The 19,178-nt window shown below is 40.4% G+C and overlaps 1 protein-coding gene across 4 annotated transcripts in view; it reads left to right on the top strand.

Moving 5' to 3' along the window:
- Positions 1-14,939, top strand: part of TEX15 (testis expressed 15, meiosis and synapsis associated) — a 109,763-nt gene extending 94,824 nt beyond the window's left edge. For all 4 annotated transcript variants that reach the window (XM_072114003.1, XM_072114005.1, XM_072114004.1 and 1 more), the window contains exon 10: positions 13,685-14,939. In XM_072114003.1, the coding sequence (XP_071970104.1) occupies positions 13,685-13,698 (14 nt within the window). In that variant the 3' untranslated portion in view covers positions 13,699-14,939. The remainder of the gene's footprint in view (positions 1-13,684) is intronic.
- Positions 14,940-19,178: the final 4,239 nt, after the last annotated feature.

Below are 19,178 nucleotides of genomic sequence, written 5' to 3'. Positions count from 1 at the left end.
CTTCTTATGCCCTTATTTTTATGAAAAAAGGCTTCAAAAATTGTGCACATGAACCCGAGGAGCCCCTCAGGAACATTTGTATAATGTTAAAAGCATTTTTTCATAAAAACAAGGGGATAAGAAGCTACAAGAAGAGCAGACAGTGCTGGAGGGGCATGCACCTGCATGTAAGCATGCTTGGTTTACAATCCTTGATCCTGATGGTAGATGTCCTTTAACTGTGGATATCACTGGTTCTGTGTCGCCTAGAAACACAATCCTGATATCACCTCACGAGATTCTTCTCTTTAATATAACACCAGAATTGTGTTTCTTGATATCCACGGCTCAGGAGATGATATTGTTTAACCCCTTAGCGAGTCCTGCGAATAGCACTCAGCTGTGCACAGGAGCCGAACCGGGTTCGGGGGTCGCGGGATGTCAGCGGTAATCTCCAATCGCAGGTGTTTAACCCGTTAAATGCATCTAACATGCCTTCCGGGGGTCTTTCCCCCACGATCAGCCCCCTCGCACCGTTTTCGGGGGCACCGATCGCTGCTATGTCATCCCAGAGATGCCTGAAGGCAGTGTCTTTAAGATGGCGTCTGTGACGTCAACTTAAAGGCACAGTGTCAGCCTATGCATGTGCATAGGCTGACACTGCTAATACCTTGCAATACATGAGTATTGCAGAGTATTACCATGAACAAGCAATCAGATGATTGTATCACCGCGTCCGCAACAACCTGTTGAACTATTTAACTATTGAACCCGTACAATGAACGCTGTTAAAAAAAAAAAAAATTTTAAAACCCGCCAAAAATTATGATTTTTACCTATTGAATGCCACTAAAAATGCAATAAAAATTGATCAACAAAACATATGTACTCCAGAATTATACTGTTGCAAAGTACAACATATCCCGCAAAAAATAAGCCATCAATCAGCACTGCAGCCAAAAACGTAACAATGTTATGCCACTTGGAAGACGGCGATGCACAAATGATAGATTTTCCCCCACATTAGGGTTTTATTTGGCAAATTTAGTAAAACATAAGAAAAATTATTAATGTCTGGTATCCCCGTAATCGTATCGACCCATAGAATAAAGATAACATGATTATTAGGCTATACGGTGAACACAAAAAAAAAGGAAAAAATCCCGTACTGAATTAATGCTTTTTTACTCGTGACCTCAAAAAAAGTTCCTAAATTTTCAACAATAGGTGATACCAACCCCAAAATGGTAACACTGGAAAAAGCATCTCATCCCGCAAAAAAAAAAATGCAGTTCCATGGCCCCAATAACGAAAAAGCAAACATTTTATAGCCAACAAAAGGGGCTAATGAGGAAACTAAAATCCTGGCAGCTGCAGGGGGCTCCGTCCCTTCCCGTGCACCCATAAAACAAGTCACGGCCACATGTGGGGGGTCTCTGCACTCGGGAGAAATTTCATAACAAATTGTATGGTGGGTTTTCTCTTTTTATCTTTTGGAAATGTGTAAATTTTAGGGCTAAATGAACGTATAACCGGCACAATTTTGAAATTCTAAATTTCACCTCCATATTGATTCAATTGTTATAAAGATCACAACGGGTTAACAATATTCCTAAAAGCTGTTTCTGAGTTTGAGGGGTGCAGATTTGAAAATGGGTTGATTATATAGGGGTTTTTAATCCTAAATATGTAAAATTTTATTTCAAACAGTATTTATCCCCAAACTAGTCAAAAATTATGAAAATGTAAAGTAGACATATGGTAAATGATATTCAGCAATTTATTTAGGTGGTAAATCTATCTGCCTGAAAACGCAATGATTTCGAATTTTGAAAATGGCAAATTTTTCTAAAAATTCATAAATTTTTCTTTTTTTTTGTAAATAAACGCAAAACTTATCAGCCAAAATTTACCATTAAAATGAAGCACAACATGTGGGGAAAAAACAATCTCGGAATAGTTTAGATAAGTAACAGTGTTCAAAAGTTATAACCATATAAAGAGACGCAGGTCAGAATCCAAAAAATGGGACTTAGCCTTAAATAGAACCCGTCATGCAAAATAACCCCTCTTACCTAAATATATTTTCATAAACTACCATTAGAAAGCATTGTCTCTATCCCTTAATTGTCCCTCTACATGCCTGTAAACCTAAGCAATGAGGTCTTAAAGCTGTATGCAAATGACCTGTGAAATGTCCAATGAGTCATTAGCATATTCAAGCTGTCCAGCTTATTCATGAGTGTGAGGCACAGACACACCCCCAGTGCTTGACTGACTGTGTAATGATGTGAGGCTGTATAATGATGTGATGGCTGCTACATGTGCTTGCTGGTGGCCACGCCCCCTGCAGCCTGTATGTGTATGTAGGAGAGATACAACAGCTCTAGGCAGCCATGTTATAGCAGAACATGTCAGGTACTGGTGTAGCTGATGTCTGTGTCTCTTACATGTGTATTAGGAGGATGCAGCATGTCAGCAGATGCAGCACACACACCAGCAATGCTTTACTATACATTACACACAGACATGAGCAGGGGAAGGAGAGGGGAGGGGGAACAGGGGTGATATCACTGCCTCTGACCATGTGACCAGCCTCATTTACATAATAAAGAAATGATGATTTTACAATGATTAATGTATGAAATGACTAGATAAAGGCTGGGATGGGATCCTTGTGAGCTGCTCCAACAGGTAGATGTGGCAGGACTAGTGGCAGAAACCTAATGACAGGTGTCCTTTAAGCTACAAAATGGCTGCATCCTTAAGGGGTTAATGTCGGACACAGTCTGGATACTTGTATAAATATATATAAATATAGCAATAGATAAAAAATTGAGGCGGCACTCAAGTAAAAAATGATCTGCTCAGGTGCACACTCCAAGGATCAAGACCGAGATCCATCTACAGGTAAATAAACAAAAGAAAGGCGGCACTCCGAGACTTGAAAGTGAAAAACTGTGTACTAGTTTATTCACACAACATTTCGGCTCCTTAGACCTGGAGCCTTCTTCAAGTGAGGTGTACATAGCAATGTGAAAATTTATAGTAAGTACAAGGGAAGTGACATCATGTCATCAGTCATGTGATCAATGAAAATTTTAACAGCATAATCCTTCTTATACATTATAATTGCATTACTACAGCAGCGTGATAATATAAAGTGCAATAGTGCATACAGTTCCTTAAGAGATCCATCGCTTACCTAAGGATCAGTATTAAATTGTGCTGGTGTCATCGGCGTCCTGCCTGTGACACTGCGCATGTCAGTGATCATATGACTACTATGACGGGTGATCACATGATCAGAACAGCGGGCGCGCATGCGCACCAGTGTGCTGGAGGTTACGGCGCCATTTTGGAAAAGGGAAGACCGCAAGGAAATACCAAATAATCCAATAAAGGTATGATATTAGAAAGGAAGGCACTGAGTTTCCATGGACCAAGGTGTGTAAAGCTCCAACAAAAGCCACTAGATCGCAGCTTAGTTAACGGCACCTACCCAACCCATAGCAATCTTTCAGGACTATGTCCCACAGGTGCACATTTAGGGTCTGGGAGTCACTCCTAGTAGGGTCACATAACAGAAACTATTTGCACCACGTAATATAAATACAGACAAAACGTCATAGATCACTGATTATTAGCGCATATACATTCTGATCCTTATGGTAATCAGCGAAGATCGGATCTTCAAATGTGAAGTGACAATCGAGTGCTTGTAGTGATATGATATCTTGAAGAGAAGGAAAACAGAGTAAATATATGACTTGAATTTAACTAGTAACAATAAAAATGGAACTATAGTTCACATAGTACACCAATGTTAGTCTGATTTGTACAGAGGGGACCCAACCTTGATGGGGTAATGCCCATCCCTAAGCAATATCAGTAATCCTAAATTCGACATTGAGACCTTTTAGTTTTGAAGTGTCTAATCTATGGATCCATTCCTATTCCTTTCTACGTAGCTTCTGAGACCTATCACCACCCAATCTATGTTGTTTGACGTGATCTATTATTCTGACACGTAACTGAAATTCTGTATGTTTCGCCTCTACACAGTGTTTTGAGACTGGCAAGTCAGTCCTCTTGTCCCTGATAGACTGTCTGTGATTATTAAGTCTAAGTGTGAGTTCGGTGCTAGTTTCCCCCACATACCACAGCCCACGAGGGCATTCGAGGAGATAAATCACATAAGAGGATTGGCAGGTGAGGTAGTGTTGTATTACATACTCCTTGCCAGTCTGTCTATCGCTGAACGTGTTACCCTTGACTATCATTCTGCAATTTACACAGCTTAAACAGGGAAAACAACCCTTTTTGTTAGTAGACAAAAAGGCCTGGGAGGTTTTTCTCAGTGGACCAATATCGGATTTAAGCAGCAAATCTTTTAAGTTCTTGACCCGTCTATATGAAAAGGTTGGGGGGGATGTTCGAAGTGGGAAGATGTATTTATTCCATTTTTAAGAATTGGCCAATGTTTTCTAACGATGTTGGAAATAAGGGGACTTGTTTCAGTGTAGGTAGAGACAAACGTAAGTCTATCTACAGATGGTTTCCTGGGTAACCTATGGAGAGTCTCCTGTCTATCCGTAGCAAGCACCCTTTTCTTATGTTCATCAAGAATTTTCAGAGGATAGCCCCTCCTATGAAATTTATCCACCATGATATCTAATCTGTGACGTAAGGGAAGATCCCCATCTACTATCCGCTTGACCCGCAACATCTGGCTGTATGGTAATGATTTAACCATCCTTCTGGGATGGCAACTCTGAAAGTACAGTAAATTATTTCTATCTGTCGCCTTGGTGAACAGACCCGTGGAAAATGTATGGTCCTCAAGTGACACACTAACGTCCAAGAACTGCATTTCTGTCTTGGAATGCACGTAAGTGAATTTCACTAAAGGGTCAATAAGGTTTAGAAACTCAAAGAACACTCTCAGCTCTTCCTCTCCCCCTGTCCAGATAATGAATATATCATCTATGTATCGCCACCAACTAAAAACGTGTTTGAAGTGGGGCGACACATAAATGAATTGCTCTTCCAAAAAACGCATGAAAATATTTGCGTAGGTAGGTGCGACATTTGAACCCATAGCGGTTCCTTGAACCTGTATGAAGAACCGATCCATAAATAGAAAATAGTTGAAGGTGAGTATCAACTCTAGTAAGGACAGTATAAATTCATTGCATGTATCAGAGTAGAGAGAGGATTCAGACAAGAAATGCTTCACAGCAGAAATGCCTCTAGAGTGATCTATCGATGTGTACAGACTCACCACATCAAAGGAGACTAATGTAATATCAATATCAGTGGGTAGGGTGATGTCACCAAGTTTCAACAAAATATCGGACGTATCTCTCACATACGATCCTGAATCAGTAGCGAATTTTCTCAGCAACCTGTCTAGGAAAATTGCAACATTACTGAAAATTGAACCCGATCCTGACACTATAGGTCGTCCGGGTGGATGCTCTAAGTTCTTATGAATTTTTGGCAAAATATATAGCATCGGAGTTCTGGGTGCCTCAATAAGTAAACATTTTTTCACATCATCATCTATAATCCCACCTGACACAGCCTCAGTAACGAGGGATTTTAACTTTCTCTCTATAGTGAATCTAGGGTCCGAAGACACCTGACGGTACACTGAAGAATCCATAAGTTGTGATTCAATCTCATTGACATAATGGACCTTGTCCATAATGACAATCGCCCCACCTTTGTCAGCTGGTTTGATAACCAGATTGTAATTATGGACAAGGTATCTCAAACATTCCATCTCATCCTGTCTCATATTTGGATGTCTAAACTCTGTCCTCCCCATGGACCGGAGGGCCTCAAGATCTCTTCTGACAGCAATGCAGAAGGTTTCTATTGCTGGTTCAAATATATTGGGGTTGAATCTACTCTTATTGCTCAAATTTACATCCCGCAATGTGAGTTCAGTCGTTCTAGGTAGTATCTTAGGGGGTTGGTCTGAGAAGAATAACTTAAGTTTCATTGACCTGATAAAAGTCTGTAGGTCCAGTTCCAACTGGAACCAATCCACATGTCTCATCGGGCAGAATAATAAACCCTTATTTAATGTCCTGAGTTGTACCTCAGTCAGTTGTGTAGAAGAGATGTTCACGACTAGGTTTTCTTTCTCGTGTTGCGGCTCCTGGTTGAGGTCGTTGGAAGTTTGGCACTTGGGGATTTTTCTTCTCCTGTGGTTACGTCTACCACCTCTCCTGGTGGCTTTTCTCCTGGGTCCAATATCTGTGGGACCTCCTCCAAAAAAGAACTGTTATCAGTAGGGGATTTGGGTTTGCTAATCTGTCTCTTACGTTTCTTTAGATTTCCTTTTGCTGGATGGCCAACAAGTCTCTTGTCTTCGAATTGCCAGCTGTATATTCTGCCCATCTGGTAGTCTTCCAAGTCGCGATGCCATTTTCTCCTTTTTATTTCTTCCTGTTCATTCTGAAACTTAGATAGCGTATTAGCTATCTGACATGCGCAGTGTCACTGGCAGGACGCCGATGACACCAGCACAATTTAATACTGATCCTTAGGTAAGCGATGGATCTCTTAAGGAACTGTATGTACTATTGCACTTTATATTATCACGCTGCTGTAGTAATGCAATTATAATGTATAAGAAGGATTATGCTGTTAAAATTTTCATTGATCACATGACTCATGACATGATGTCACTTCCATTGTACTTACTATAAATTTTCACATTGCTATGTACACCTCACTTGAAGAAGGCTCCAGGTCTAAGGAGCCGAAACGTTGTGTTTGGAAAATGTGTGAATAAACTAGTACATAGTTTTTCACTTTCAAGTCTCGGAGTGCTGCCTTTCTTTTGTTTATATATAAATATATATATTTGCTATCTGCACGGGGCATGTGCAAATAGGACGTTTATAGTCATATTGCAGTCATGAGTCAGAACATGAGCAGCGGATGAATATTCAATTCCTTTGTCTGCCCTTAAAGTGTAACAGTTTTTTCACATATGTGTAGGGGATGTGTATTAAAACATTTGTATTATTTATTTTATTAGAGGGTTTGTGGGCTTTTATTAAAGAGTAACTGTAGAGTTACTTGACAAAAAATAGTTTTAGCACAGCTGGTTAGAGCCTTTGAGAACAATTCCAACGATGCCTGTATCATGATTCTGGCTTCTTCCTATCCTGAGATATAGGGCTAATAGATGTATGAGGCGATCTATAATACACTCTCAGCTTTTCCTGGAGTGGGCGGGACTTCCTGGTTGTAACATCAGCAGTGGAGAATGATGCCAATAGCACTCAGGGCATCCACATGAACGACATGAACGTGCACAAACAGCTCAGCCAATCAGGATACAGAATCAGTGTTACAGAGATCTAGTGCAGAGCAAGGCAGTGAAGACAGAGCACTGGTGCTCTGCATCACACAGTAATCTACTGCATTACAAAAAAAAGATATATTTAATCATATATAAATATAAAACACCTACATAGGAATAAAAAGATCAACACATGACAGCATCACAGTACTTGTACATATATAGACACACACAGTGAAACCTCTCCAGAAGACCACCTCGGAGAGGACCCACTCCCTAAAAGACTTGTTTTTTTATTCAATCACTGATTTTTTTTTTTGTTGCCATTATACTCTATGGAAGCTGCCTCCTGCAGACTACCCCTTTCCTGTTCAAAGAGGCTGTACGATGCTGTGTGTGCAGGATCTGATGCCAGTCATTAGAACTGATGGAGAGCCTCAGCTCTGGCTTTGTGCATTCAAACTCTCATACATACACATTTCTACTGTATTCAAACTTCACCTGTCCTATTCTTTAAATGTCTCTTGCTAGGCAAGAGGAAAATTTCAGTTCAATTACAATAAAATTTACTTGTAAATTAGAAGTTTCCGGCTGACTGTGAGCTCTGATTACTGACTGTCCTGCTTCCCTGTGGATAATAAATGTAGTAGTGGTTGTACTCATTCTAGCCCGCCATACCATTCATTCTGGTGGACAAAAAAACCCATTGTAGAGACTGTGGGAGTTTTAGCATGTGGAACCCGCTCACCACCTCCAGACGGATACTGATTAACTATAGTGGGTATAGATGATTATTTAACACCTACATGACGAGAAAAGGTTTTGACCAAGTGTATTTTGTTCATGGCTAGTTAAAAAAGGTTTAAAAGGAACCAAGTCTCCCCCATGTACGTATAGGCAATTGTTAGCACATCCCCAAGCAGTTTTTTAAGAAATCAGTCTATTTTAGTTATAAAGAAAAGTTATATCACAGTGCAGTAGGCAGTGTCCCATGGGCGTGTTCAGTGAGGAGAAGTAGCCCCCCATCCTGATCCCATACTCTGGAAACTGCTCCATCTTCAGCCAATTTTAGAATTTTAAAAAAACCTAGTCTCCCTCTCCGTCACAGCATCCACTTGCCCATGGCTCCTTTTCTTGCAGACAGGATCAGGGAAATCTTGGTGACGTATAGAATGGAAGAGAATTGTTGTTGTTTTCATTTGAAACTGGCTGACGGAGCGGTTTCCCGATGGTGGGATGGGAAATTACTCCATATTGGACACACCTCTGAGACACCTGACACTGATGAACTTTTCTTTAGAACTAAAAAAGCCTGATTTATTATAAAAGCTGTTTGGACATGTGCTAACAATTGCCTATGGGGACATGGGGGAGACTGAAAAAGTTGTAACAAGTTCCCTTTAATGACTTTTTCATTTTCAGTGTTTAGGGGGGGGGGGGGTTAAATTTACAAAAAGTATAGTATATATTTTTTCATTTTCAAAATGCGTCTAAAAAAAAACCTAGTTACAGGGAAAATGACCTCCTATGAGTGCCAGTGTGCCAGTTTTTAAATCCAAAAGTCACAGAGACCAAAAAAAATTGGGGTTACAATTATAAAGTATACAGCTCCGACTTACATACAAATTCAACTTAAGAACAAACCTACAGAACCTATCTTGTATGAAACCAGGTGACTGCCTGTAAACTGCTTTGGCCTTCTTCAAAGGGTCTCTGGCTGTCTCTTAAGAAACTGCATCTGGAGAGCTTGTAGAAAGATGATGGGATTGCCTTTTCTGACAAGCAGATTTATCCCCCTATGGGAGCATCCAAAGTTTGCACACAGCAGGGATAATCTGGCTTTCAAGATATGGAAGGAAAAGGGCATTAGGACTGCTGCAGTTCTTCTCCACCCTACAGAACCTAGAATCCTTACTTTTGATGAGTTAGCTACTAATCATCAGCTGGGCACAGGACATTAACTGGCATTTTGTCAATATAGGGGTTCCTATGGGATAGAGTTAGAGATTGGACAAAAGAAAGAAAGCACACCTTCATGGACTTGGCTCTATGTTCCAGCCCAGCTGTTCACTCCATTTCATTTTTGTATCCCCATCTCTGTACTTATCTCACACCGATGGTACTTAAGGTATGGGAAAAATTAGGAAAGCAGTGATTAGTGAAAAAAAAGAGAGAGCTGTTTATTTTAGGCTCATACATAAAGCTATTTATGGCTTTAATATACCTCCACACCCTGAACAGGGTTCTTTCATAGGTAAAAGACAAACTGAGAATAGATTTGCCCATGGATCGCAGCTTGTTACTCCTTCACTGTGACCTATTACAGACAGAGTGCCCAAACTACATCCAAAATCCACTTATTTACCATGAAGTGCCAGCATTGAATTTTATAAAGTAACTTCCTGCTACCTGTTGTTCCACATCTTTCAATTGTATCAATTGTAAAGTGTCACTGAAATAGCATCTCACATGAAGTGTTCAGTGTTTGGTGAACTCTGTCCTTGGACAATGGCCTGAGTGCCCTCAGAAAGGGCTCCGAGTGCCACCTCTGGCACCCGTGCCATAGGTTCGCCACCACTGCTCTAGTGTTTCATGTCTATATTTTAGCAGCTAAACGTTGCCAGATGGTTACATTAGGTTGGCCCACAAGTTGAAGCATCAAGGTTGAGTACTGAAGAGATACCCTGGCAGAAATTTTTTTTGACAAATAGGGAGATTTTACTCAGATGAGATTATGAGGGAAATAGTTTCCCTGTGTACTACAACGGTGTGGTATCTTAAAAATGATTTAGCAGGTAACTTGACCAAACTCAAGATTACCTGATGAGCTGGGATCATCCTTTCATCCAGGATCCTTTTAATGATGTGCCTAGAGCTCTGTAGTTGGTGGCTTACCTTATATATGTACGGGCATTAAGTGCCCGCAGGCGCTGATACCTGTGACAGGGAGGGGGGAGTTTGCGGGACCTAATCTGATCTCTGTATCTGCACTAACTTACTATGCTGTACTTACTTTGCTGTGGTAAGAATATGCCAGTTACATTTGTTACCTCTGTTTGGTATATGGAAAACTAATGAAATATGTTTAAAAAAAAAAAAAAAAAAGAAACTGCAGCGACTTTGAAAGAGCTGCAAACTTCAGACCTGCACCCACTGACACCTTATGTCAGCGGGTGGTCTTAATGGAGTATAACTCATTTAAGCCTGTAAATTAATCTCCCTATTTACTGCTCTAAATCATTCCTAATTCATCATGGTAATCCACTTACACACAAAACAAGACTACTGAAGTTGGCTTGCCAATGTGCGAAAGAATTTTTAAAGGGGTTGTCTGAGAGTAATAAAAAAAAATAGACTTGTACTTACTTAGTCCAATGCCCCTGGTGTCCTGCGCCACGAATACAGTTGTGCCATATTCCTATGGGGTTTTTATTTTTACATATTTTCCTGTGCGGTCCAAATAACCAAAGTAAGAAACCAGCTCAGCCACACTCTCAAACCTGTCCATTGTGTAGCATGTTAGGGCCAAATACAGTCCAACAAAGAATGAGCTCTAGCTGCAGAGATTCCAGGAATGTTCAAGCTTTATTAAGACTTCTTACAAAACCTGCCATTGACTCAATCAATGAATATCATGCATGCGGGGAGAACAGGAATTTAAAATTCCCTGCATCATCTGTGCTATCCCTTACTAGATTAGACATTACATAAAATCAACATTACAATACAGTTACAAATAACCTATTTACATTCTAACATTGCATTGCTGTCCATCTCTTTCATTAATTTACAAATAAGTATATCTAAAATTAGAATTCTGTACGTGTACGAACGGCAAACCGCTTCACCCAGGCCCATTCATAATGAACTGGTGAAGATGGTGCAAATGTCAAGTCACCAAAGGTAAATCAGCTTTAAAATATTACAAAAGCCAAGGAGAACTGCATCACCACCCGATCTGAATATTTCTTAAAAAGAGAAAAAGACAGTGCCGGAGATTTATCAGAAGTGTCTGAGAGTTGAACAGTTCTAGTTGGTCATGGCAACCAATCAAAGCTCAAATTTATTTTTTTTAACAACGGTGAGAAAATGCAAGCGGAGCTGTGATTGGTTGCCATGGGCAACTAGAACAGTTCTGCTCTCAGACACTTCTGATCTCCCCAGTACAATTAAAACCAATGAAATATTAAAAACAAGATGTATTATTATTTTTTCTTTCTTTTTTCAGAGTTGTTATTGTCACCTATTGCATTTGATAATTATCGATAGAACATATAAAGTACGTAATTTAATTGGTGCATACCCACCAATGTTCCCCATCCCCCCCATACATACAGAAACAAATTAATCTAACAAATATTTATATAGTTAACAGAAAATTATTTAATGGAAAAAGAGTCGTGCTTCGTTATCTCTCATTTAGTAATGTAGCAAGAATTCATTCTTGTAATTTAAAACATTAGGAAATCTAGTATCAAGATTAAGCAACAAAGGAAATAGTTACATAAATGGACAGAGCCATCCTTATCAATCCTCATAGTAGCTCAAAAGAATACGCAAAGAAGAAACAAGGGACGCCAACTTTAGTCACTAATTTCAGTCCCCTATTTCTTGACATTAAACAGTTTTTAAACATCTTTCATTATTGAGGGATGATACAATTTGAGAAAAAAATCTAGATGAAGGCTGTAGAATAGTTCCACGTAGGGGATGTAACCTGGGTAATTTCTTGTCTCTATTGTTATTATGTCATAAATCCAAGGATACGTGGTTAACATGTAAGGATTTCCATAAATTGTAAATAAGACAAATACATTTTATGACAGTCATAACCATAAGGAATATACAGTTAGGGAATGTATTAATTGCAGTTCTCAAAATGTAATACATGTCATTAAGTGTACATCCTTGCTTATGTATACACTCACCGGCCACTTTATTAGGTACACCATGCTAGTAACGGGTTGGACCCCCTTTTGCCTTCAGAACTGCCTCAATTCTTCGTGGCATAGATTCAACAAGGTGCTGGAAGCATTCCTCAGAGATTTTGGTCCATATTGACATGATGGCATCACACAGTTGCCGCAGATTTGACGGCTGCACATCCATGATGTGAATCTCCCGTTCCACCACATCCCAAAGATGCTCTATTGGATTGAGATCTGGTGACTGTGGAGGCCATTTGAGTACAGTGAACTCATTGTCATGTTCAAGAAACCAGTCTGAGATGATTCCAGCTTTATGACATGGCGCATTATCCTGCTGAAAGTAGCCATCAGATGTTGGGTACATTGTGGTCATCAAGGGATGGACATGGTCAGCAACAATACTCAGGTAGGCTGTAGCGTTGCAACGATGCTCAATTGGTACCAAGGGGCCCAAAGAGTGCCAAGAAAATATTCCCCACACCACCACCACCAGCCTGAACCGTTGATACAGGGCAGGATGGATGCATGCTTTCATGTTGTTGACGCCAAATTCTGACCCTACCATCCGAATGTCGCAGCAGAAATCGAGACTCATCAGACCAGGCAACGTTTTTCCAATCTTCTACTGTCCAATTTCGATGAGCTTGTGCAAATTGTAGCCTCAGTTTCCTGTTCTTAGCTGAAAGGAGTGGCACCCGGTGTGGTCTTCTGCTGCTGTAGCCCATCTGCCTCAAAGTTCGACGTACTGTGCATTGAGAGATGCTCTTCTGCCTACCTTGGTTGTAACGGGTGGCGATTTGAGTCAATATTGCCTTTCTATCAACTCGAACCAGTCTGCCCATTCTCCTCTGACCTCTGGCATCAACAAGGCATTTTCGCCCACAGAACTGCCGCTCACTGGATGTTTTTTCTTTTTCGGACCATTCTCTGTAAACCCTAGAGATGGTTGTGCGTGAAAATCCCAGTATTTCAGCAGTTTCTGAAATACTCAGACCAGCCCTTCTGACACCAACAACCATGCCACGTTCAAAGGCACTCAAATCACCTTTCTTCCCCATACTGATGCTCGGTTTGAACTGCAGGCGATTGTCTTGACCATGTCTACATGCCTAAATGCACTGAGTTGCCGCCATGTGATTGGCTGATTAGAAATTAAGTGTTAACGAGCAGTTGGACAGGTGTACCTAATAAAGTGGCCGGTGAGTGTATAGGGCAAACCACATGACATTTCAGGGTTAGAGTCTTGGAGAACCTACAAGAAAGGCCGTTGCCTTTCAGGAGAATCTGAGCACAAACAGATGAAAAGAACATTAGTTATCATCACTGAGACCCCTTCCGATCAGCAAGTTAGGCCCTATCCTGTTGGTTGGACAACCCTTTTAACTTTGGCGCAGGGTTGCGCTGACTTTATATTTTTTGTATCATAATCTAAATATTTTCATTATCTTTGCAGATTGTTGGCAATAATTTAAAGAAGGCAAGACGTCTGTGGACATTGTATCTGCATCTTCAATTGAAAAAATGTGCTACTTTTGTGTGCCATATGTCACTATTAAAATGTTAATAGATTTCTGTATTGGTTTGCATTCTAATATTTAAAGTAATTTTTTTAATAACCAAAATACTTATTTTTGTATATTTTTTACAATTTTTATACCAGAGTTTTTACCAGCAACACATATGATGTGTCTAACTATTTTTTTATATTTGTTTATTAAAAGTAACATTATATTTTTTTTCTTTTTCTGAATAGTTGATTAGGAATAATTATACATTTTATGATTTGGAAATGATTGTTGTAAATTTGCTATCTCTTCAAATTAAGCTTATATATGTTAGCTTGCTTCAAGTTCTAGCTAAAATGTTTCCAATTACCTGTGGTATATAAATCAAACCAGGAGCGAACATCCCCATCCACCATGACTCCTTACAGGTCATTGGGATACACCTTTAAAATTTAAGAAGACAAGCCATTTCCTGTTGCTATCTTCATAGCTTTATCTAGTTTATGCTTTACCTTCTACATTGTTACTTTTTACTTATAGTCGATTTTTGCAGATATAAAAAGGAAAACCTTCAAGGGGTTGATCGGTTTAAGAAGTGAAAATTATTATGTTAGACTGGTTCTAGCTCCATGTTCCTGCATATCAATGCTCTCTGGGCTTGGCCAGAAATGCTGGAGATCACAATAAGAGTTTGAGTCCAGTTTGTGGCCTAATGGTCCCAGAAGCAAGAAGTGACATGATCATTCTCACTTCTAAGTATGCTGCGGCCACTGATTTGCAACACTTACTACCCAGCTTCAAGTGTCAAGGGGGAGGGGACACAACACAGGAACAGGGAAAAGCATGTTCAATACCATTTTTTTCTTTTCCTTTTCCCCACTCTGGCCCATATGAGGTTTTTTAGTATTACTGGAATTTTCCTTTAACTTATATGTCAATTTTGTTCAATTTCTCCTTTAATTGTAATTCAGTTTTACTCTGTTTTAGGTTGTGTATGTAGGATGTGTTTCCTTATGTACATTGTAAGGGGGTTGTAAGGTTTGTTTGTATATGTAGGCTTTGTTCTATTAAAATCATAAGTATATTAACATAAATACAATAGATTCAGTGACATAAAGACAGTTAAATTTTTAACAATCATTTGCAAATCAACTTACAGTGTGTATTGTAGTGCATTGTGCATAGTATTGTCTCTTAGAAGTGTGAACTTTATTAAAATGCTTGCATTTCAAAGAAGTGTTTTCTTTATTTCTATAATAGATATATATATCTCTTCAGCCACAATTCTGGCCGCAGATGTATGGTCATATGCTCTCTAGCATTCCATGGACAGTCGCCTGCCAAGACCTTACTCTTATATTCATTATTACTCAGGTCAGTGCGGTTGCTCATTGACAACATGACCATCCATTTGCAGCCATTTTATGCTCAGGAATGTTCGCCTGATGAGGTAAAAGACAGGAGGCTTCACGTTTCATATCAAGAAAGCGGTTTAGAACTTTTTATAAATGTATATTGGTAAATTATTAGATATCCTGTCCCACACACTACAAAAAAACATGAGGTGGTGTGCCCAACCCCTTTAACAAGCCGTCATTCCCATGGTGTCCTTCTGCTATCTCCTTCCCGGCTACGGGAATGTATGCTTGGAAAGACTAAAGGTACAGTTTTGATGTATTTTACTTGGGTCTGTATAGCACTATTATCCCTTCTAGGCGTCACTCGAAATTTTGTTGGACAGAGCAATTTTACAATTTTGACATGGAATAATCAAACTGAAATTACAGCATAAAGAATTATACTAAACCCCATAAAACCTTATATTTTCTTAAAGTAGCCATTTGTCCCATTTTCAAAATTGCACTAAGGAGTTTATAGACATAAGTACCTTCATGAAATGACCGGCAACAAACGTAATAAGCCGGTGGCGCCCAGCACACAGCAGGAAGCTGCGTGAGGTGGCCGTTCCGTGCAGAGACCGCTGCTAGACTGCACGGCATGCAGCTGGGATGGAGAAAGTTTATGGCAGCAGCCGTATGGATATCCTCAGAGCAGTGCAACATAATACATCAACATTGCTTAAGCTAACAGGCTGTGTGGATATTCTGAAAGAGGACGTTCTGCTTATGCGCCATGATATGCATAAAGTGGCAGAAAGAACAACTGCAGTAGAGAATAGAATACATGAGATAGAAGAGGTACGACCCCCATGCGTCAGGAAGCCTGAAAGCAATCACAGGCAAAACCAGGTAACCTGGAAAATCGGTTACACCGCAATAATGTGAGAATTGTTGAGAAGGTGGAAGGTCAGAACCTGAATCATTACTATGAAAAATGACGAGGGGACACATTTGGGCAAGAGAACCTCACTCTGTTGTTTGTGGTGGAATGGGCCCATCGGGTACCTACAAGACCAGTGCAACCAGGGAGACCTCCACGAGCTGTGCTCATTAAACTGCTGCACTTTAAGGACCATGACCACATACTACGCATGGCCGAGAACCGTAATGATATCACTGTCAATGGGGTGAGAGTCGCATTTTTTCAAGACTTTTCAGCTGAGGTCTAAAGAGGGGGATGCAATTCTTGGACATTGTTGTATCCGTCCCAGCTCAGGGTGGTGGCCCTCAGGCCCCCGCACTTCTTTGACACCCCAAAAGTGGCGCTACAATGCCTTGACGCACATGAAACCCGCCAGCGGAGACAGGCTTAAGATCCAGGAGGGGACTGATCTGTCGTCTGAGATGCCTGTGGCGAGATGGGAGACACCTGGAGGGAGATCTGCTAGTTTGGTCTGGCTGAAAGTACCATGCAGGAGATGCCCAATTTCTAGGGCTAGTAGTGGGGGGAGAAGGAGTGGAATGGGTTATGATGGCGGAAACATTTAAAGGGCTGTCTTGGAATGTCCGAGGCATGTGGAACACAAAAAAAAGACACTATATTTCAGTATATAAAGGGTCATGCAGCAACAGTGATAGGTTTACAGGAAACCCACCTGTCGAAAGATACTGTTTCACTGGTTCAAAGGGTGTGGGTAGGCCACAGTTACCATGCATTTCATACTACATATTACTAGCATACTACATTACATACTAGCATTAATGCAGAGGGTATGGAAGGTTTACAAGACAGGCTATGGAGGTAGGGTCTTGGACCAAATATACTCCACTGTGGGATAACCCTCACTTGGGAGAGGTATATATGCTAGAAGACTTCCAGCAATGGAAACGAAGGGGGCTAGGTTACCTACAACAATTATATGAGGGGTCAAATCTTAAATATTTCAGTCAGCTGGAGGAGGAATTGTGGATACCTAGGGCTATGTTCTATCAGTACTTACAACTGCAACACAGCTTGCGTGTACAGTTTGAATCTGGGGATGTTGTGTTCTCATCATTAGGAGTCATGGTGGGATTGGTACAGGGAAAGAATATGAGAAGTCTTATATGAATACTGTATGGGACAATATTGTACAAAAGGGCTGGGAGATCCAATGGAGACAATACATAGGATATGGGACCTTGAGATGGGGAAACTGCAGAATGATGAAAGGGAAGAGATTTTGGAGTCTCCGAGTAAAGTATCCTTGAAAGTATCCTTTTCCTACTTGTACTTTTGTACAAGGTGCCTCGCTAAAGTGGTTGGCATATTGCACAAACTGAGCGTCTAATACAGGAAGAGTTTGGAGTCCGGATCCAACAGGACGCCAAAGTTTGTGTGTTGGGTCACGTGTGTGGGATAGATGTTACTAGGGCAGAACAGCTGGCTGTGGCAAAATTGTTGTACCAGGTACGAAAGACTATCGCAAGGCACTGGTTGGACGCTGACCCACCAAGAATGTCAGAAATTAAACGTTTAATGAATAAAACTATTAAGATGGAGTTGGGGGTGTACCTTAAGAGGAATGTGGTGGGAAAGATACAATAGGGCAAATGGCAGGACAGTCCAGGATTAGGGACAGAGGATTTGTTCCGGAAATGGCCGAGGGTTCGTCGTGAAGGACGGCTAGAACCGTGAAGGGAGATGGACAGAAGGAGAAATAGGGGTGTTCGGGGGGAATAATTAGGCGATTCAGAAATTATGTATATTTGTACAGTTACTGTTACTGTATATTACTAATGTACAAATTATATGCTTTAATAAAAGTTACCTGATTTAAATAAAGAAGTGAGAGGATGTATATGCACTGCAATACTCAACATAAATAAGAATGTACACTCCCAAAAATGCTAAAACAAAAACCATGCAATGTTTTTGATCCACAAAGATAGTAAAAAAAAACACAAAGTAAAAAGCTCCTATCCTGTCAAACACGATTTTTCCAAAAACACAACCTACTATGTTTAAAAATATAACTTTATAATTAATACACACAACCACCTTCATGCAACATTGCAACAAAGTGTGATAAAATGCAAAAGTCACATGAAAATTAAAATTTTCCACTATAATGGGACTTATTTACTAATCGTCCCGCAGATCGCACTTTTGTCGGATTTTAGAAATTTTCGGGATTTGCACCGCTGTGACAAGTATTTAGAAGGGAATTGTGTTGCATGCGATCGGATATTGGCGCAATCTTGCTGACTTTCATGCAACAGAAATCGGGGAGCGGGCGTTGGAGGATCTGACAGATTTGGACTGAGTACAGGATTTAACTTTAAAATTGTGTCGCAAGACAATGCAATTACATACACCGGGAAGAAGAAGCGGACCTGAGTGGGGAAGCGACACATGCTGGATATCCGGCGCAGGATCTTTGTGAATCGCTGCAGAAAGCATTATCGTCGGAAAACACAGCGGGGGTCGTGACAGGAGCGGGTAAGTAAATGTGCCCCAATATGGGTTCACTAAGAATAGAAGTTGTCAAACTAACCTTATCTGCTTTTATGAAGAGGTGAGCAGATGCCTGGATGGAGGAGCAGCTGTGGATATTGTGTTCTTGGACTTTGCAAAGGCATTTGACACTGTCCCTCATAGACGCCTGATGGGTAAAATTAGGGCTATTGGTTTGACAGAAATCATTTGCAATTGGATTGAAAACTGGCTGAAGGATCGTATCCAGAGAGTTGTGGTCAATGATTCCTACTCGGAATGGTCACCAGTTATGAGTGGTGTACCCCAGGGTTCTGTGCTTGGCCCACTACTATTTAATATATTTATTAATGATATAGAGGTAGGAATTAATAGCACTGTGTCTATTTTTGCAGATGACACCAAACTGTGTAGGGTAATACAGTCTATGGAGGATGTTCATAGGCTGCAGGGTGACTTGGACAAACTGAATGTTTGGTCATCCACTTGGCAAATGAGGTTTAATGTGGATAAATGTAAGGTTATGCACCTGGGGGCCAATAATCCAAAGGCAAAATATGTCCTTGGGGGAGTAAATCTGGGAGAGTCCCTTGTTGAGAAGGACCTGGGGGTACTAGTAGATCATAA

This window comes from Engystomops pustulosus, chromosome 1 (genome assembly GCF_040894005.1).
Source record: "Engystomops pustulosus chromosome 1, aEngPut4.maternal, whole genome shotgun sequence".
In the NCBI taxonomy this organism is placed as follows: domain Eukaryota; kingdom Metazoa; phylum Chordata; class Amphibia; order Anura; family Leptodactylidae; genus Engystomops; species Engystomops pustulosus.
This window is presented reverse-complemented; position numbering and strand designations above follow the sequence as displayed.